At 40.0% G+C, this 21,749-nt stretch overlaps 1 protein-coding gene across 8 annotated transcripts in view; it reads left to right on the top strand.

The window, feature by feature from the left end:
* LOC105451243 (hepatocyte nuclear factor 4-gamma) overlaps nucleotides 1–21,749 on the top strand; it is a 35,877-nt gene that overhangs the window by 1,633 nt on the left and 12,495 nt on the right. For 3 of the 8 annotated variants that reach the window (XM_011691585.1, XM_011691584.1, XM_011691586.1), the window contains exon 2: nucleotides 1,584–1,723. In XM_011691585.1, coding sequence (XP_011689887.1) covers nucleotides 1,630–1,723 — 94 coding nt within the window. In that variant the 5' untranslated portion in view covers nucleotides 1,584–1,629. Of the gene's footprint in view, nucleotides 1–1,239; nucleotides 1,724–8,905; nucleotides 13,565–21,749 lie in introns of those variants that run through there. The other 5 variants (XM_011691588.1, XM_011691583.1, XM_011691589.1 and 2 more) reach the window with 5 other exon arrangements.

Genomic DNA, 21,749 nt, shown 5'->3' with positions numbered 1-21,749 from the left:
TTTGAAGTTACTTTTATCATATAAAGTTTTCAGATGTATACATATACATAATATATTATATGTATACATATATATATATATATACATATTATTTTCTCATTTTTAAATAAGAGAATGTTATTAATACTTCAGCTTTTCCTAAAGACCTAAAAAATTTCCTTGTTCTTTTTATACTGTTGAAAGATTTGTAAGAGGAAAATTTTTAAGAGATATTCGACAGTGACAAAGTGTCGAACCGAGATTACAGATAAGTATAAAAAAACGGAAAAGCCTGTGACGTGTTCACTGCCCCACAATGAGTTCGTAGAATTTCGTACGACAATTATCGGTGACATAAGTAGCCGAAAACTAACGACGTTTTATCAGTCGAAGAGAACAAACACTGGTTTTTCGATTCGAATTTGCTCGTCTCGAGTTGTTTGAAGAAACAATACAACGAGAGAAATAAGTAGAAAAGAGACGTAACATTTTATTCACTTTCCCTTGTTCTTCTTATCTAAATTAATTTCTTTCCTCTTCTTATCTCGACGAAATTTTGAAGATAATCTTGATGAAACGATTTCTATATTTGATAAAATGATTCCCATGAAGATCGGCTCTCGTAATGTCGGTCCGCGAATAAAGCTGTCTTTATAACCGCAGAAACTGAGATAGTTATTAAGTCTCAAAGTCTTTTTATCTAAAACATTCAATGTACGTTATGTTATGTCGCATATCTCTAATTTCAGAGTGCGGTCAGATATTACGTATTTACTGGGAAGCGTTACAAAACTTTCTAGATGAATTGCGAGTCGATTCGTATTTATATCCCGACTATTTCAGACGTTTTAATTTTAACTTGTTTAGATCGCGCCCTCTCTGTTGCTGTCTGTTTATACCCGCCAAGGGAAAGAGAGCGAGTGAGGGGGTGGAGAGGAGAGAAAAAAAAAGAGAGAAAGAAAAAGAGGAATTTTATTGGTATAACGTTGCAATCGTTCTTATCGAAGGTGTACGTGTTATCGATTACAAGAATCATCTTCCAAATTTAGGTTCTTATCGCGATTCGTGCGCCTTCTTCAAATCCTATACTCGTCCGGGATTGAATTAATCTGATACGCGCGCGATTGCGCGCAATCGATCGATCGATATTGCTGGGCGCGCGCGCGATCGAACGGCGTGTTAAATCACGCTTCGATTTGCTGGTTCTCATCCCTCCCGCTCGTGGTGCTTGTTTTCTAATCTCGCCGAAAGCGCGACGATTAATACGACGACGCGACGGGACCCGCAGATAGCGCGGAGACGCGGTCGCGCCGCGGTAACGCGCGGGATATTTCCGAAATAGCCGGGGACACGGTAGATGCGCCGGTGAGGGAGAGAGAGAGAGAAAGAGAGAGAGAGAGAGACACGCGAAGCGAGGCGCGAGATCGGTCCAACCCCCCAGCGTGTGACGCGTGCGAGCCGGGCGCGTGTTCGCGTCTGACTTGAGGCGCAACGGCGAGCGCTGTGTGATTCGATTCACGTCGATTCGCGATTTTCCGATTCGGATACCGGTGCCCGAGATATCCGCGCGCGACCTTTATATCAATCTTCATCGGCCTTGACAGTTGATGGTGCAACGGGGCAAGCGGCGGGGGCGATCCCGACCTTGACATGGAGGCACAAGACATCCAGGAACTAGTGGCCGCCAAGGACAGCGTGATCGTCAGGGGCGGACATCCGCCGCTATGTTCCCCCTCAAACGGTGGTGAGTATATAACTTCTACGAAAATCATTTGCATCGTTCTCGATATGAACGATTTTTATGCGGTCTGCCGGGGGATGTTTGTCAGTTTTGTCACACTTTGTCACAGTTGTCTAAAAGTTTTCGGATGTATATTTTATTTATCACCTCTAAGAATAGAATATGCAAACGTACACACGTAAAACTACTTTAAAAATCTATTTTGAAAGTGATAATATTATTTACAACATATATATAATAAATTTTCCAATTAAACACGATCATTTGTCTTATAATTTTATTTTCTAAACATAATGTGGTCCACGCGTTTAGTCCCGAGACGAGAGTCGGTCAGTCGCATTTTGCGCTGGGTGCGCGCCCAAAATACAAATCTTTTCGATCAACTTCCGAGCGAGTACCCTCCCGAGCTTTTGCGGCAAATGATTTGGCAAGTTCTTCGTGTATCGCCTCGTTACACTGCCGCAAATAGCTCATTGCGAAGGACGATTGCTCGCGGAGGGAAAAAAAGGGGTCGCGCGCGCGTTCGCGCGTTGCAAAAATCCGGGAAGCCAAGGAGGAGCACGCGCCGCCGTCTATTACGCAATCGGTTGCAGACACGCACATTCTGTGTTGTCACAAAAATTCACGCGGGATGAACAAGCCGCGCTCAAGATAAGGTCGCGCCGGCCATGCCGTGGCCGTAGATAACCCAGGGGACCTCGGCTGCGCAGTACCAAAATGGCGGCTGGTTCTCGTAATCGATTGCGATGAATCGTCGGCACCTCTTAAAAAAAAAAAATCTTAACGATCTGTTGACAAGTCTCGGAAAAGTTGACACCAAACGAGCGGAGATTCAGAATTTATGATTAATGATAAATATTGCCTCAAAGTGGCGGCTAATCCAGTAATCGACTGTAACGCGTAAATTGTCAGTTTCTTAAAAAAAAAAAATCTTAACGATCTGTTTATAATCTCGGAAATGTTGACGCTGAATGAAACGAGTGAAGATTCAGAGTTTATCATTAATAATAAAGATTGTGTTTTAAAACAGCGATAGTCTCAATAATCGATTACATCCGCGTGAATTGCCAGTATTTTGACAAAAAAAAAAGCATTACTACTGGCCTGTCGATTGATAATAATAATAGTACAATGTAATTTAATGACGATTATTATATTCTAAAATAGCGATATTTTTATCTCGAAGAAAATCATCAATTATTTTCGATCAGAGATCGAGCGATTTTCAAAAGGATTAGATGGATTTTGTATAATCGATATTTTATATATATATATATATATATATCCCGAGGAAATAATATCACGGTGTTTATTCGTTCGTCAATAGGCACGACTTAAAATAGAAAAAGCAGTCGCCATTAAGTGTTATTTTATAATACTTGATATCATCTCCGGGAACGAATTCATACGTGGCGAGACTATTTGTCCGACCGACGATTTTTTGTGTTGTTACGATTACAGACCATAATTCTTCGAACGTAAATATTGTTCGTAATGAGTCGGGAACGTGTGTATATGTGTGTGTGCGTATGTAAGTAATCTTATTGGCGATCATGTAAACATGCCTGGGAAAACCTCTCGGTTTTAATTTAATTAATTAATTCTCTGGAAGATCCATCTTAAAAATAGCACAGACCTTCTTTGCGAATAATTGAAAATAATTATTTATTTCTGATTTTATTATCTTTTCTTGATATGAGCTTTGACGAAATAATTTTTGGACTTTTTGGGTAGAACTCGCGTGCGGACTTGACACGCAAAGTGCGTCTCAGTAATATTTTATTTTGCTCGAATCGCGTTTTCTGATAATTGCTTTATTTCACCGAGCCCCTCAATTGATTAACGGTATTCATCGACGGCACATCTTGACTTACTGTAGCACGTGGCATCCGCGCGTGGTTATTTCCATGATTCGCGCGACGGGAGCGAGTATCACGTACGAAGAAGAGGAGCGCATGTTTACGTGAGATAACGCCCAAAGAAATAGGGAAATATGAAGAAACGATCGTCGCTAGCGCATGCTTCTTTTCTTCTCGTCGTTCTCTTTTAATCAGAAATACATCATGGACAAACGGTATCTCGCGAACGGATCCTTTTTTCTTTTTCTTTTTTACGATAATGATTGACTCAGCGTTTTTATTCGAACGCTAATACCGACAGAAACGTTTCGAAATGGCGAAAATGCGCGCTTAGAACGAAGGCTAGAACGTATACATAAACCACTCCTTTTTTTTCTTGAAGAAAAAAAAATCACTTCACGTCTCAAACACCCTCGGGCGTATTTAGACGCCCGGCGAGGACGAGGGCGATCCGCGACGGCCATCGTCGGGGACGGATTTCGCTTGTCAGTGAATCGCGACACGTTTTGACTGCATGACAAATCGAAGGTTGTATCCTCGGCGTGTCGTATCGGGGCGGCTATAATAACGTTATAAGCAGACCGCGCCGCCGAGAGGTCAGCCGATAACCCGCAGCGAAGAGGAAAGAGCTCGAGGTTTCACGACGGTCGCCGTGGATCGTCCAACCCCGTCGATTTGGCGCACTCTAATCGCACCTATCTAACGGTAGACGAAAGAAGCCGCTGATGATTACGCGAGACGATATCGCGAGCGGAAACTTTTTCATTTTTACCGAAACATGCGTACGTATTAATTACACGTATTATGTTCACGATATGTTGAAGATAATGTGCGTTTAGTAATAATATATATTTATTGATTTATAGAATGTCTCTGAAAAAGTGTTATTGAAAAGGAGTTGATTCTTCGTGAAATAAATCGAAAATATGTATATAGAGTAAATTTTTGAATCGAATGATTTAAAAATGTAATGAATGATTTGAAATGTAGAGTAAATTCTTTTTTTCACCTAAGCGTGTTCTCGAGAAAAATTATATTGAAAATCGTAAATAAATTATAACGCTTTCTTAAGTTCTTGGACAATATCTTGTGTCTGAGATGATTATTGAAAATCGATAAATAAAAAATAAATTACAATACTTTCTTAAGTTCTTGGACAATATCTTGTGTCAGAGATGATAAAATGAAGTAATGGATCGAGAGAGTATATTGGTCAAAAATTCCATTTATGTACTGTCTTACTGAATAGTTTTTAATATTTTGCAAAGTGTAAATCTGTTATGTAAATCGAAATCTATGTGAAACTTACAAATTTTTCGATTATGAATGCTTCACGTATACGTGTAATTTTATATGCACAAAATGAAAAATAACAGTTGCATAACTTATGTATTTTTCTCGATATTGGAGATTGATTTTAACGATTCTACATTCGTCCTTGTTGTAATCTGAGTATCTGGATGTAGGAAATAAAAGTGTTTACGCGCGATAAATATTCGAGAGAAGTTATACAGGGTGGACTATTAAAGTATTACATTATCTTAAATATCTCTTGTTTAATTTAGGAAAAATATTTTGAGCTCGTAGAAATATTTCATAAGCTATAGATTTTTGATAGTTTTACCTTAATACGCAGACTAGCTAGGAAAATTAAATTGCAAAAAAGGTATGTCGTATGATTCTATTAAAACAAACATCGGTAACAATTACATTATATAAATATATTAATTATGAATATTATAAAGAAATTGTTGAATACATCATATTTATCTTCTTAAAACTAAGAAACTTTTATTTATAGAAATGATACATTAAAATAATTGGCCTTGTATATATCCGTATACAATACATATCGTATAATTAACAGAGCAAATAGACAAAGCCTAACCGATAAGATATAATATATTAATTCCAGCAAATTGAGAAAAATAAATTCTCCCTGCCGCTGTACTCTATTGTTTTCAAAAGCTTCTTATTTTTCCTTCTCGGCTTATTAGAGATATGCGCCGGTGCCGATAAACCACGCCGTGCTATCGCTGATGATTAGATCATTATCGCCAGATTACGAACACTTCCCTCGAATGCGAAGTTTTGAACGTTTGTTTGACTCGCGCCTCTAAGTTGCAAAAGATGTAGAGAATTCCAAAGCCGGATGATGCGGCGAATTATCTCTCGACGGCAGTAAGCTTCCACGGATCTGTTTACCAAATGCGCTTACCACATGCTCCAAAAATATCGATATAATAACACATCTATTTCGAATTAAAATAGGAGAGCGCACACACAGAAGCGCGTTACAAAATTCTGTGAAGACTTTTGAAGTTATACAAATGATTGCGATATTACGTGAATGAGAAATTAAAATAGAATTATTTGGATTAATAAATATAGATTAATATGAGAAATTTATATATAGTCATACAAATTTCTCCGTGTAATATATAAGTATAAACCAAATTACCATTCGAAATTCTTAAGATAAGTAAAATTGATGATACAATTAAAGATGTATTCAAGAAAAAATTTATTGAAAGTTGTTTAATTCTTAAGAAGGAATTCTTAGAAGGAATGTTTAATAACTTTTATCTTTTGTTGGACTGTACAAAGTGTTTTCGTAATTTGCGCCAAATACTGCTTACAATATATATTAACTTTAATGAAAAACACATCAAAAAGTCCTAAATTATTTTTTTTCCGATATTTAACGAAAAAAGTATTATTAAGTAAAGTGTATCTAATTAACGTCGTTCTTTAGATGAATATACATTCGTTCGTGAACTGCAAATCAGCACTGTCATTCTCACACACAACGAGACGCGCGGCTCACGGACGTATGCTCGTCTAATTTACAGAACAGCGTTAGTTAGATATGAATTTTAAATAAACTTCGTCGTTAAACATTGGAGAATAAAATGACTTAGGACTTTTCGACTTATTTTTCCGTTAAGGAATAACGTTATATGAGTGGACACTAAACACCTTTTTGTGTACTTACTTGCTGTTCTATAATTTTTATATACTATGTTTTAAATTATGCCAAGAAATGAAATGCTTATGCAACTAAATAACGTCTTTTTCTTAACGCAAAGTTTAAAAAAATGCATTTCTTGATGATTATAATCATTTGTAATTGTGTTTAATATCTACATAAACATGGTATGTTAAAGTTTAAACGTGACGTTAGCCATTCTTTTGTTATCAGTATTAATTATTTCTTTCTACCGCGCATGATATTGCAAAGTGTAACTGATCTGATACGAAAATAGCAACCATTTCGCTTATCTGTTTTTCTCTACTTCGTAACAGAGTATTCGCAAGCGCATATAATTTTATACATATTTTATATACATTTATATATACGGTATGTATAATGTGTATTACGCAGGCCTGCGGCTACATAATACATTATAGTTTTTTCCAATCTATTGAGCGGAATCAGCCATCTTTAATCACATAATCGATCGATGATGGATTTGCATGCGTGCATAGCACACACTCGACACGTGCTCGCGCCTCATTCTAACGAAAGCGCTTTAATGTCCTTCGCGCGTCGCCTCAAAAAACAAATATGCAAAACACCGTGACACTGCTAGAACACATGAAATCGCGGGTCACGCACACGGTGTCTCCACAGTTACCGGCGGATGTTTTTCTTGATTATTTCGAGGCTATTTTCCTTCAACAAAGATAACGGAAACGACTCGCTATCTTTCGCGATATATCTATATATGATACTTTTATCACCGGATTTTTTCTCCGGTTAAGAAAATCTGAAATGCGAGTGCTTTTCTTGAAAGATACAAAGGAATCTACGGAATCGGAGAAATTCAGGGAATTCTTCGCGTGAGAGAATTGAGAAATTCGTATTATATTATCGTACACGAAAACGTACACGTTACGCGACAAATATTTCTTTTGGATGCGTCATGTGTGTTCAGCACATCGCGTATGCGACGACGGTGAAAAAAAAGAAGGTACCGCGAAGGTTAACGAGACCTATTGACCTTTCGCAGCTTCCGAGAATAGACACTCGCGGATATTATGGAGTGCTACGCATAACGTCGACCATTATACCTGACGTTATTTTTGCTTAATATAGGAAATCGCATTCGCGATTTGTGGTCTCGGAACACGTTTGTCGCGGGAGCACGAGTGCGATGACGTCAGCGCTGTTTGGAAAAGTGCAGCGAGGGATAATCCGTAGGACGTGACTAATTGCCTCGAAAGTTAGGGTTTACGTGTAATATGACGTCACACTGCCGTTCCCTCGCAGGGATCTGCTGTCGATCGCGTTTTTTAATCGGCGTAATTTGCGCGACGTTAGGATAGGTCACCCCGTTACAATATACACACAACGTTACAAACTCTCGTCGTGACTCGAATTGATACTATTTTTATAATAATTATTGTTACCATGACGTATTTACATAATTAAATTTGTGCAGCTTTATCGTAAAGGAGGAATGTAAAAGATATCCATAAATATTAATCTTTTTGAAAGGGTCTAAATGGGCCTTTATTTGACTCTGACAATGAGTCTAGATAAGTGTTTTGCGGATCTATCGATCAGAGAAGGAGCGGAAAGGGGGAGAGTTACGGATGAAATTGATAAAGCGATATTTCGCTTCGGAGAAACACTTATATGAAAACTTGCTGAAAAACTTCTAAAGAGACATTGAAAAATGAAATATTGTTTTGCCTCAAAGGGGAAACTGGTATGACAGGTGTACCGTGACAAAAAAATCATGACGAGCACTTACTTCGTCGACCTGGTTGCAGCAGACGCCATTCTATCGTACACTGATTGCCATGTTTTTCTCGCATGATCATCATTTACATAATCATAAGCGACCGGAGCCGTCGTTGTACGAAGTTGATACGCGTCGTTGATGCTTCTTACTGTGTGCCGATACATTGCATACAATAAAGTCTTGCGGTCTACAGACACCGAAAGCACGCGTGTCCTCCTTTCAGCGTGAACCAATTACATACTACGAAGCTTTTTCTTCAGTAATTTGTAGTTGCGTCCTGTACTTACGTTTACTTTGAAGATATTAGAGGGTCACGTTTGCTTTATGTTATGCAAACGTCGAAAAAGGAGAGGCACATTTGTCTCCGAATAAATTAATTTTTTTTTGTGCCTGCCCAAATTCAAATTGAATTATTTTAATAAATACAAGTGATTATGTAAGTCTTACGTAAGATAATAGAATTTCTAGTATATAATTCTATGATCTATAATTTCGTAATATAGTATTTTTTATTTTCTTACTTGAGCCATATAAGTAGTCCTTCAATTTTTTAAAGGATAATTTTCGCTTTAACAAATTTCTTGGCACAAATTCTTTTTAATATTTATATTGTGACTAAAAACAATGTTTTAAAGGAAGCTTCGTAAACAATGTCTACTACAGATAGTTGGTATCAGTTGACTAAGGAAATTTTAAGAATTTTGCGTGTCAAATAAGTATTAAAAATACAGTTACATTTTATTAAAGATTTATGAAACGCGTCTCTAATCTTAAAGATAAATGCTTCCGGAGAAAAAAGAATAAATTTTTTCCATATTCAATATATTCTTGAAATTCTTCAAGAATATATTCTTAACATGTTTCCTTGTATGACATGTTGTTAATTCATTTCTATTTTCATTATTAGCGCTCTATTGTTTACCTCTTTTTTGCGAGGATCGTCCATTAATCATCCCCTTCCCCTTCTCCTCTCCCCATTTCCCTAATTGTTTTACGGGAAAACATTCCGACGAATCTAATGCATCGTATGTACATAAGTGTAACGACGAGCCAGGACAAGATTAGATTATCAGTCCCGAGTCATTCCTCCCCTCCCGTCCCCTCCGCTCGTTCTTTCCCACTGCGAGGCACCGTCTACCCCAGCGATCTCTCAAAACGAAAAATTCTATCCCGCACTTTAGTGCGTCCGTCGAGATCAAGCCGTCGTGCACGACTCCTCCGTGACTTCGCGTTAACTCCACTCTCGGAAAGTTGTACTCTCGATACCGAGGCGCGACGGCGCCGGGTCATGTCAACCGACTAGGGGCTAGGAACGCCGTGACGACAGAGCACCGCACACTTTGTACGCCGCTCTGTTTACGAAACAGCACGCACTGGTAGTGCTCTGCTCGGGCATTGCGACGATTTGTCTGCAATTCGAAAGTGGTCTCCTCGTTATTCCCCGACGATTGCCACCGCGAAACGCAGAGGGAAAAGGAGCGCTCCGTGATGAAGCTCGACGACGAGGCCTTCTCCTTCGACATGATCGGCCAATCTGATCTGGATTTCGGTACCTGTGAATATCTCGGGAACTGTGAGTATAGTGTGTTTGTATAGTAATAAGAAAATGTAATTCTTTTTTTCGACAGTCTGCTTATAAAGATTAGATTTCGATCTTATCGATGTCTCGATATCTCTTCAACAGTTAAAAATGCATAAGTTATGGGTACGCAAAAACACGACGAAAACAAACGAATTACGTGACGAAAAAGAACGGAAAATTGAAAGGTAAAGAGCGAAATAGTCTTATACGAAAAAAAAAGTTTAAAGGATAGAGACAATTTTCATAGCGTTATAAGTTAATTTATGGGAAGTCAGTATTTTCTTTCGTATTTCGTAAATATTTTATCTGTTTATCTAAACACTTAAACACTAAAGTATTAATCTGTTATCAATGCATTGCTATTCAGTATCAAATAGAGATTACGAATATCTTGGCTTTTTTTTCGACTGTCGTATCACATAATTTACGACGATATTGACGATCATAAATAAAACCTCAAAATTCAGTAATCCAAGATTGCTAAATTTAAGAAAGGAGAAATAAAGCCGAAAGTCGGATTGTGTTTATCGAAAAACAGATAATGGATATTTTTTTTTTAAATACTGTAAATTAATATTATATGAAATTTAAGATTTGCAATTCAATGCCTTGGGTTCTACTTCGTATATTTCCATTGACGTAATTAGCATTTTTTTTTATACAGAGCTAAAATAAAAAAGAAAAGAAAAACGGCTTGATACATGTATAAAAATACATATCGCGTAGTTGAAAATATTCGTTCTTCTAGAATTTATACAAGTCCCCTTTTTCGATCATCGACGAGAAAGTAACGAATATTCTGTATAACACAATTCGACTGTTATTTCGGTCGTGGCGCAACAAATTACATCACAATTACAGCAGCGCCAAAAACTTGTCAAACATTATTGAGAGGATGTATCCCATCTCTTGTTCATCTTATCTTATCTTATCTACACATGGGGGAGATACCAAATTTTTTTCATATAACCGTACACTTAGACGAATTATCTAATGGCACATGTAAACTATCTTTAATCCTATATCATCAACTCTACTCTTATTCCGCCGTTAAATTGCGATTACGATATCATTTAAGTAATGTATATTATTAGACTTCTCAAGTACATTGTATTTTTACATATTTTGCGTTTTATATGTAGCGTTGTGGTTTTTTTGTAACAGAATCGGGCGAAAAGTATAACATATTTCCATTTTCACCGTTCGAAAATCTTCCTGTTTTTCCGAACGTCCACGCAACTTGTACATGGATATAAAAACCGATGTGTATCCTCTAACAATTAACTCGATTAAATCAATTTCAAATCGGGCGCTTATCGGACAGATAATGATCGTTGAAAAAAAGCACGGGATATGAGCTTGCCGATTATATCATCGACGAGGTGTTGTCGCACTCGCCCGCGGTATCTCGCAATTAACGCCCGAGAAATCGGTCGTGTGACACGATACGAAATTCCTAAAAATATATACAAGGCAGATATCCAAAGACACGTACGACGGCGGCTCTACTATACGCGCCGGTATTTCTGTTCTCCCGATTACACCCGGGTCGCGGAATTATCCGCGGTCGTCGCTCGCCACCCCCGCAGATTTTTCGAACAATGCGAGGCACACCGCACCGTCGGTGATATACCGAGTGCACGCACACACAGGCGCGAGAGCTAATAAGCATACCCCTTCGCGCGCGGCACGGAAGAAAACGAAGGGCATGAATCACACTTTCATTCGCTGTCTCATTGTCCGTCGGTGATGCGGGAACAGGAGCATTCTGTATTGTACTTTATCGCAGGGAAACTGACTCACTTCGATTCTCTCTCTCTCTTTCTCTTTCTTTCCTTCTATCTCTTTCTCCCCTCCTTTCTCTGCGTCTGTCCACTCAGGCAGGAGCTTTGTTACACACGTCGTTTCTCCGTGGCCTGTGTTTGCGCGAAAAGCACGAGCAATCTCATGGCAGCAGTCTCTTTGTCACAGTCGTCCGATAACGAATCAACTGTGTAGATGAAAGAAAAAAAAAAAAACAAATGGTCTGGGCACAGCAGCGGTGTACGCTCTTTCCACACGGAAAACGGCATAGGAAAAAAGTTAATCGTTAAACGGACACATTCACGAATTTAAGGAAATTATTCTTTCACGACGAACAACAAGTTTCGTTTCAAGCTTACGTTTGTACCTGCAAAATTTTTATTTTATACATTAATATTTTAGACTTCGCAAAGAATCCTTTCTCAAAGGATTCTGCGACAAAATTCAAATTGAATTTTTAACTTTCAACTTCGCTCAACGTTTACGTCGCCTCTGACGCGCTATTGCAGCTGATCGCCGTTAATTAAATCGCTTGATCGTTATTAACCGCCCGACACGCCGCGCAATTACTCTTAAAATAGTTGGAAAACACGCGGTATATCCACGGCATAGTCTATGAATGAGATAAATACGTGCATGTGCGCGTGAGGCAATATATTTTCGACAAGGCAAGTCCCACTTTCTATATTTTTAGCCCGTTCCGACGCTTACGTAGGCCCTCGCGTAGTAAGAAAGAACGATGCAATTTTGCGCACATCTGATCTCAGGCGTCGTTACCTAGGACGCAGTGACGTAATGTCATCTGAGCCACCTGGCTCCGCGGCCGAGTCGTCATAAATAAAATGACAGCGTAATGACGGACATACGCCTCTTTTTTTGTGTCTTTTTCCATGGCAAGGACAAAGAACTTTGCGATTTGCATTCGCTGTAACGAATTGTTTTTCGTTATACGGAGCGCAGATTTCGTTACGAACGCTCCTAGGCAGATAAGTGATCGTCAATAGTCAATATCGTATCGTTTCCGATCTTATCGATGTGTATCACATATCTTTCGATTACTGAATTTACTCGACGATTATTGATATCTTCTAGATTACGACGAGATACGAAAGCTATAATATAGTGTGCATCTCGCGCCTGAAAGTTTTCTCAAAAATTGACACGAAGTCGCGTGTTCTCTTTCGTGAGATCGTCAGAGGATCGGTTTGTACGAATTTTTTTTTCGAGTACGGTCTTTCAAGAGCTTAAATATCCTTTAAAATCCGAAAAGATTCGCGGTTTTGCGAGGCGCACGATCGCGTTAACGCTCACGTCCGCGGCCTCTGGGCCTCCCACCATCGCGAAACGCGCGGCAAAGCACGACGGCAAAACGTGCGTACGTTTACAGCTGTTTGCCAGTCGTCACCGGACCGCCGCCGTGGTGTCTGGCGAAGGTCATTAACGCCGTCGTGATTATCACCGTTCACTCGCCGCCTGCTCGCGTTCCCGCTCGTCGCCGCGTAATTTTTCGGCACCGCCGTTGAAAATCGTCCAGTTTCGAGACGGCTGGAGCGATGGGAGACACCCGTCATCTCGCGTGAACACGCGTCTCGCGTCTAGGAAAGCGTTGAAAGAGGAGAGAGAAATAGAGAAAAAGGGAAAGAGAGAGAAGTCGGCAACAGACGGAAGCGGCGAAATTGAATTTCTCGATTGTTCGAATCGCGAAACGGGTTGGCGGTAAGAAAGTAAACAACGTCGCCGAGCAGCGTCGCGATAGTGATCGAGAGAGTGGCGATTCATCGAGATCGACGGGGACCGGCACGGAGCACCAACCGGTTGAAAAAGAGAGTCCTCACGATGGGCCTGGCAGGTGCGCTCCTGTTCCTTTTTATTCTCTCTGTTGCATGCGTCACATTATCGTATCATTCCCGTTGTTATATCTGCGAGTGGAGGATCGTAAGGGGATAAGTATCATTTTCCAATTGCGACAATGTTGAGATTCTTTATCAACTCTGTTACGCGCCACTTTCGTTTTATTTCAATAAACTGACCCTGCACGAACGTTCGTCGATTGTATTTGTCGTTTTTTCTTTATTTTCTGTTTTACTGATTGTGAAACGAAAACGAAGAAGACTGGAAAGATTTTAAAAATTGCTTAATAAAATTTAAATTTGAGAATTTTATTATTTGAAATGTTAAGTTTAATATATATAGTCTTTCGTAATTCTCCACTCTGCTATTATCATGCTAAGTCATCGAGTGTATAATGTCGCGATTACGTAACAAGATATTTTAATAAAAAAGAAAAACAAAATTCACAAGATGGTATGTAGGATATAGCCTAAAAACCGTAGCCAAAATTGAAAATAATGCAAATATTTTGTTGTACACTGCGAATGGTAGATCGAGTAAGTCAACCTTGTTAGAATTCATCATATAGATAGGCGACTATCCATATTATTGATATTACTCATATTATGCGAAAGATCATCGATGATCGACGCTTATCGAATTATTGGATGTATGCCAACTAATACTAAATCGCATGTTTCTATCCTAACGACCAGAGGAAAATTTTATTTAACATTATTCAACTATCTGCTTCATGAAATTAAAATAAACAATTACATTATTCGAAAATAAGAGAAACTTTCATAAACTAAAAATCAACTTTATGTTGATCAAAATAAAATTAAAAAATGTAAAACTTGATTAAGAAAACATACGAAAAAATTAGTCAGATTTTCAGATTGAATAGTTTATCGTAATAATAATTTAACTCTGTTCTTTAAGAAGTAAAAAAAAGAAGTATTTATACTTAAGTATTTATAAATATTTCGAAAATTTTAGTTCGCATTCCATATTTTCAAAACATATTGCTTTAATGAATTAAATTCCTTCGGCTCTTAAAGAAGCGACTGGACCACACTATCTGTGTCACGCTCTCCAATTCCGGTTGTTTATTCGACGTTACGTAAAAAAATAATCTCTCCGCGAAACGCGACGCGCGCTCGAAAACTTTCCGGCGACGATTAGAAGCGCCAACAGCGATCATCCTGAAGGAAGTTTTGCGCGCGTGACGGCCCCGCTGGCTCGCGTTCGATCTAATTGTGCCATGACCTAAACGTGACTTGCGTTTTCGCGTGACATTCCGCATCCGTGTGTGGCTGCGCACTGCGCGTTAAGGTCCGGTTGCATCGACAGTCTCTGGATTAATTAAGCCTGGCTCTAGAGTGACTCGCCGTTCCATTTTAGAATATATATCGCCTGTGACGATTGGCACGGAGGAACAAAATAATTCAAATAATTTTACTTCTCAGTGAAACAAACAGCAAGCTCTTAGCTTCCTGTCAGTTTCGACATTTATCTTTCATATATCTAAATTGTATTGGAGAAAATGACGAAGCAAAATAAAATGAAATAAAACTCAAGTTTTCGAGAGATAATAGATAACGTAAAAAAATCAACATTACGTAATAAAAAATTCTGATTTTATGTAAATATTGTGTATCTTTTTTTCACATAGAAACTATTTGAATATGTCAAGGATATATTTCGTTTATTATTTTGCAAATCTGTGTGACGACATTTATCCGTAAATAATTAATATCTTTTTAATTTTGGAAGCGGAATTTATTTTGAAAGCATCCAAGGCCTTTGTAAAAAAAAGGCAATTTTTAGTTTACATTTACCTATCTCTTGTAAAGAATTTTAATTCGAGGAGTGCATTGCAATCATTTTTAGACCGTGTATTCGGAGATACTGTGTTCACTTTAGACGCACTTTTTATACATTACTCTTCCTCTCTAAGGCTGAAATGTACAATTATTTGATCTTAAACGCGGAAAGAAGGAGGCAGCAAAAGCAAATAGATCTCAAGTCTCTGGTTTGCTGGCAGCACTCTCTCGAGTAGAGAACGTCGCAATTAAAAATCTCTGCGATGCGAGAAAGAGATAGAGAGAGAGAGGCCAAGAAAGACAGAGAAAGAGAGAAGAGCCCCTTATCATTCCAGTTGACACGTCGTCGTGTTATCGTCAGCGGCGTCGCACTACGAATATGCCGCGTATAGACAGTGGCGTATGATATTCCACGTTTTGGTACTCCAACTTCAAGCCTTGATAACGCCGAGAGAATTTAAAATTTCTTCGAACAAATAATCACGTTTTTGAAAAGAAAATATTTAAAAACGTTCACATAAGAATGATAATTTTTGAGAATATTCTTAATTTTCTTTTGCTTAGTTTGTCTTGGTAGACAAACCATATTTGAGTTAAAATATTAGACTAGTACATAATTTGCTTAGTTCTTTACGGAGCTTGTTTTATTCTTTTTTTTCTTTAAAGTATTACAAAGTTAAAATGAAATTAAAGTATCGCGATTTTTTCTTCAACATTATGGATTATGAATATAATGCGGATGTCTGTGAAAGCATCAAGCAGTATTAAAAAAAATTTAAGTAAAGAATTGAATGCATTGGGTAGAAGGCATTAAGTTTTAGACCTGGGGTTTTATTGGTCCGATGGAACGTTCTTGATTATGTGTCACTGCATGTGTGCATTCTATATATTGCGAGTGGCGCCGGATCGTGACACGCGCGTGCATGCGTGCGATTGACGCACCGATATAGCACGTGCGTAGACAACAAAAATTTACATATTTATAAAATATAAAAGTGAAAAATGGGAAAGGCATAATCGAAATGTTCGACAATCGTGTCAAAATAAATATTTAACACTAACACTTTGTAATCTACTTGATATCAGCGTTAGCGTTAACTATACAGTTAATGCGCCTAATTTCTTTTTTATATTAATTTTTAACACTCAGTACAATGGCTTTGTATCGAATAGAATCTTTTGTTCAGGCTATTTAGAATGTATTGAGAGATGTTGTAGAATCTTATTGCTGAAGGATCACGTCGTATTTGATTTTCCTTGAATATTTCTGGCGTAAGATAGGATCAAGAGTAGATATTAACGGAAATATGCCCGATGATAAATTTGTCCGATTGAAGATTACGGAAGATAGCGGATTGAATTATCGTGGATTGAAAACGCGTGTTTAATAGGCGCAGATCGTGCAGAAGGCTGAGAATCCTTAATAAAATGCTCGCACGGTCGGATTTAACAATGTTTGTTTATTCTAAGTTTGCATAGCAGATAATCGCGCTATAGAATATTTTTATGTTTATTGTAATGACCGATTATATGAATTATTAATAGGATTACATATTAATAGGAAAAGTGCGTTGCAAATAAAGTCTCCTTTTTTTTTTTTTTAAATAAGAAGCTAAAATTAAAACGATGACATAAGCGTTGATGATTTTTACGAGGGACGCAGATATTCTGAATCATGTCTGTCGCTCGATAATCGCATATTGCACGTCCGAGTTTCTTAACTCTGAAATAGTATAAATCTATAGCTGTCATTATTAAACGGTGGCCTATTACGCGTGACATTTGCGATGCAAAAAAGTACTACGAGGTTTTGTGAGATTTAAAATGATTTGTTCGCGCAGCGCGAGGTCGGTATTTAGAATAATTTGATGAAGCGATAAAGCGAGGATTACTCGATTTGCATTCGAGAGTTGCGCTTCGGGAATTTAATACGACGACAGAAAACAGGAAACGCAGTAGCAAGATGACGATAGAGAACTATGTGATAGACGCGGTGTGTTTCCTGTTTCAAATTGAACGCTGCTGGTCGATTCGAGTGCTGGTCAACAGGAAGGCGCGCTTTAAGGTTGGCCCCGGAGTAATTACGTCTTTTCTCTTCTTCCGTCGCCGTGTCCTCCCTTACCGTTGTTTGACTATGCTAATATTGCGCTAACAGCCTAGGCAAACTAGGCAATATATATATGTATATATATATAGCTGTGCGCGCCGCTGAAAACTCACAAAAGTAAAAAAAAAAAGAAGTAGGAAAGAAAAGACCGCCTCAGCTTCGAGTCACGCCGTGCCGCACCGCTTTAAGCATTACTCCGTCGCGCGGGGCATGCATAAATAATTAATAGCCTGCAAATTGATTCGCAGTGTCATTATGACGAGCGTCTAACGCGCGCACACACGGGCATGATTCCGTGTGAGAAAGACGAGGAAGAAGCGTACAGAAACGCGGCGCATAGAGCCGACTATCTTCTTCCTCTCCCGTGTAAACCCGTGTACGTATATTAAGCTGGAATCCATTAATTTTCTCGCGGCTGGGACACAGAGAGGCGTTACGTAACATAATAGGACACGCACGCGACGCGGCTACCGCGTACGTGTCGCAATCGCGTAGCTGCATTAACTTAAGTAGATATCAATTGGACACCTGTGAAGAGACGCGTTCTTCCACGTCGGCGGAGACACGCGGCGGCGAGAAAAGAGCTAAGAGAGCGAAGCTCTCTCCGGAGAAGAGATTACGATTCCGCGTTGGGCTCATTGAAATGACAGGAGTCAAAGGACACTTCTGTCGTGAACTTTTTAACGATAGAACGCTCGCGCAAAGCTAACGCGAAGATCGCCGTTACTTACAAGTATCGGCGACTTCAGTCTCAAGAAGAACCGAACAACCGAATCATTCGTATAAGGCGTTATGATAAACGTTCGGTAAACGCTGCGCGAAAGTGATGCACGAAAGTGAAAGCTCGACGCGGGGGTACCAGGGGGGGGGGAGGAGAAAAAGGAACGCAAGGAGGGTAATTATGTTATCGTGACCACCGCGTGTTTCAAGAAGGACTTCGTGTCTAGGATTTCGTGTCTAGGAATGAAAGCGATGGTGCTTTCAGATTGTTTCTTTTTCAGTGGAATTTTCTCACCTGCGCGAGACGACGTAGCCGGAAGGGAAGGCTAAAAAAGGCTCGCGCGTTCGCCAGCTGCAAACTTCGCGTTCCGCGAGGCGCGCGGAAAAAGGCTCAACGGCAGTACAACGTGTTTTCCACGTAACGCGCGGCGTTTGCCGCGTAAGGCGAAAATATTCGTGGCATTACGAATTTTGTACGCGGCTCGTGACGTGGCGTAATGCCCGTTCAAGGTAGCCCATTAGCTGTCGAACGAATAGCGCGCAATTAACCGTAGCTATCCACCAATTAATTTCAGCTCAGCGAAAAGGTCTCGGCGAAAACGACTCTTAATCTTCAAGGAAGATTAATCTATTCGAAGAGAAATATTACTTATTTTGAAGAAAAATACACTAATCGGGGAACCGGCCGATGTAAAATTCAAATTTTCGCCAAAGTCTGAAAGCGTTTTCGACGTAAAGCGCTTTCGTATATCTCGCGTCTAAATATTAAATTAATTGAATCGAATTTTTCCTAGTGTATATAAGTAAATTTTTCTGCTCGATCTTTCGATGAAACCTCGCGATTGAAAAATAGCGCGGTAAATCGGGAACCGTCTTACGATTTTATCCGCGCGACAAAGCGTGAAGAAGATTAACTTGAGCGACGGGGCATCCTCTGTTGTTTCACGCGACGTTCCCCGGCGTGTACGCACGAAATTGTCGGTGTCGTGTTAAGCAAACACATCGTCGGTTTTGCGACGCAAAGTTACCTTCGACTGCAGTTCTTAGAAAAATGATAGGACAACTCCGCGATTGACTGACGCAAACAGTCGTCGACATTGTCGCGGAATATCGCGCGCGCTTGAGACGAGATAAGGCTTCCGTGCGGATTAATCTCGGTTTATACGAAAGATGATTGAAAATGCAATTTCAGCGAGATAAGAATAGAAGACACGTCATTGATTCTGCTCTTCTAATTGTTCATGGGGGGAGAGTACGTGATCGATACATCTTTATTACATCTTCATCAAATTCGAAGTAGGACTTCCGTCTCTCCTTCCCATGCTCGTCCTCGGCTCGATGCGTCTCTATTGCAGGCAAACAATGCGTGGAATATATGATTACGAGTGTATATGATTTACAAGCGCGGCGTGGAACGCCACGCGTCTTTTCTGCGGAAGGAGGAGGGCCCCAGCTTCACGAGAGCGTCCTCGAGATGAAGATTAGGTGAAGGATGTGCGAAGGATGATTGCATATGCGCAAATGTTTTCGCTGGAGAGCTCCGAAGAGATCCTCCGCCATGCGTCTACGTTTGCGCGGCGGCGGCACACCTGTTGCGCCCGGTTTACGGTTATTGTCAAGTAACACGGTTGATCGCGCGCCCGTTCGCAAGAGAGGACGCCCGAGCGACTGTGTGCGCGCGATTTTGTAATACGATCGCCACGCACGGGAGAGCGAGAGGACAGATACAGTCGCGACACACGACCGGACCTTGACTCTACGAGTAATACCGTGTGTGTTTCAATAAATTCCATTCGCCTATTAGCGTATGTTCGCGTATGTTTCTCGGCCGGTCGCGTTTGCGAGACGTGCCTCACTCGCATTTAACGAGGACACGAAGACGAGGAGGTGAATCGAGAAGAAAAGCGGAAGAGCAGTCGGAAGGAGCCGGAAGGGAGTCTGGCTTTTGCGCGAATTTTTATCAATTTTTAAAGCTGTGCAGAAGCTCAGAAATTCTGAACTCGCAGACATTCGCGAGCAGGCCAAGATTATCGTATTAACCACAGTTTTATCAAAGTACCGATCTGCTGACGCAGGATGATACAGAAAACCGCGTACGCGTAACATAGCTGACGCGAATTCTTTATAATCATTTCCTTCGTCGCGCGACGAAGACCATTTTTTTTTCTTCGCAACGCGATCGGAAACTTTTAATTATCCTGTTTCGCCGAAATCGAAATCTCGCGATCGATGCGTTCCAGGCCGCGAACGCCTCGGCTAATTGTTTTGAGAGATACGACGGTTGCCTAGAACAAAACGCTCTTAATCGTCAGCGATCGTGGACCGTGAATCATCGCCGAGATTTGCGTTCCCGGGATATGCGTGATGGACTCGAGACGCGCCGATAAGGCGCGCGCCAAACGGCTTTATCATCGGCCTAAACAACAGGGTGTTGCCTTTAAGGTTGCACGCGGTCGGGGTTGCTGTGCGTGTGCGTGTACGCGCGCGCAGGAGCAGATGCGGATCACCAGGCGTTAAGCCTGTGTCAGATTACCTATGCATTGGAGATTGAGGGTTGCGAATTAAAATTCTCAACCAAAATTAGAGCAAGATAGATTAAAATTAAAACCTATCTAATCAGCCAAATTCTAATCTTTAATTCGCAGTCCTAAATCTCCAATGTTTAGTTCTGACACGATAGACTTTGGCACACGTGTGATAGGCTCCGTCTGGTCTAGGCGGCGAGCGACGATAGCATCTTCAGCGGGATCGTGGGGACGGACCGGAGGGTATCCGGGTGTCGCCGTTCCAAAGTCCAGAATCCGCGACGTCTCGGCTAACGAGGAGGACGGGGTTGGGGGGAAGGGAGAGGCTGGCTAGTCGAGTATCCGATAATACTACCCTTGTTTCCCTAATGTCAAGGTCGCAGAAGCGATAGACGCACAATTATCCCTGACTCGTTTCGGGAAACACCATCGTGCAATGCTGAGCGAGCGTGAATACCGCTGACCACATCTCGAGTGGGGTTGCCGTTGAATATGAACGAGAATTGGAATTATGTAATACAGCAATCTGGAATTCCTTCGCTCCTGCGGAGCTTCGTTGAGTCCAATTGAATCATTTGCTAAATTTATTCGGCGATCTCGAGTGATGGAGATTTCATTGAAAAGTAAAACTGAACTTGTAAAATTGAATTTGTGGCAGATATTCCAGATGAAAAATAAATTGATAAAAAAAGAGAAAAAAACGATTGATATTTTATTCGAAAAGTTCCATTTCATGCTATCTTTTCGTCTAGACTTCTTTACGATCTTTACAGTTTACACAATTTACTCTGTAAACTACGTTAATTTATGATATTCACGCTGTACTGGATTTTTTTATACCTTAAATAAATCTTCTTGGTTGATTTACATTTGTGTAAGCGTAAAATACTGAAATTTGTTTTCTTGAATGTATGAACAGAGTTCTTAGCAAGACATCGGATGACATCGTGAATTATTCTTTTATTTCTAAAGTTGACGTTTCGCCACTTGTCAAGTTTATTCGAAACAAAGTTTGTCCTTTTTTTT

This window comes from Wasmannia auropunctata, unplaced genomic scaffold (assembly GCF_000956235.1).
Source record: "Wasmannia auropunctata unplaced genomic scaffold, wasmannia.A_1.0 LD336053.1, whole genome shotgun sequence".
In the NCBI taxonomy this organism is placed as follows: domain Eukaryota; kingdom Metazoa; phylum Arthropoda; class Insecta; order Hymenoptera; family Formicidae; genus Wasmannia; species Wasmannia auropunctata.
Note: the sequence above shows the minus strand (reverse complement) of the source record. Positions and strands in the feature narration are given on the sequence as shown.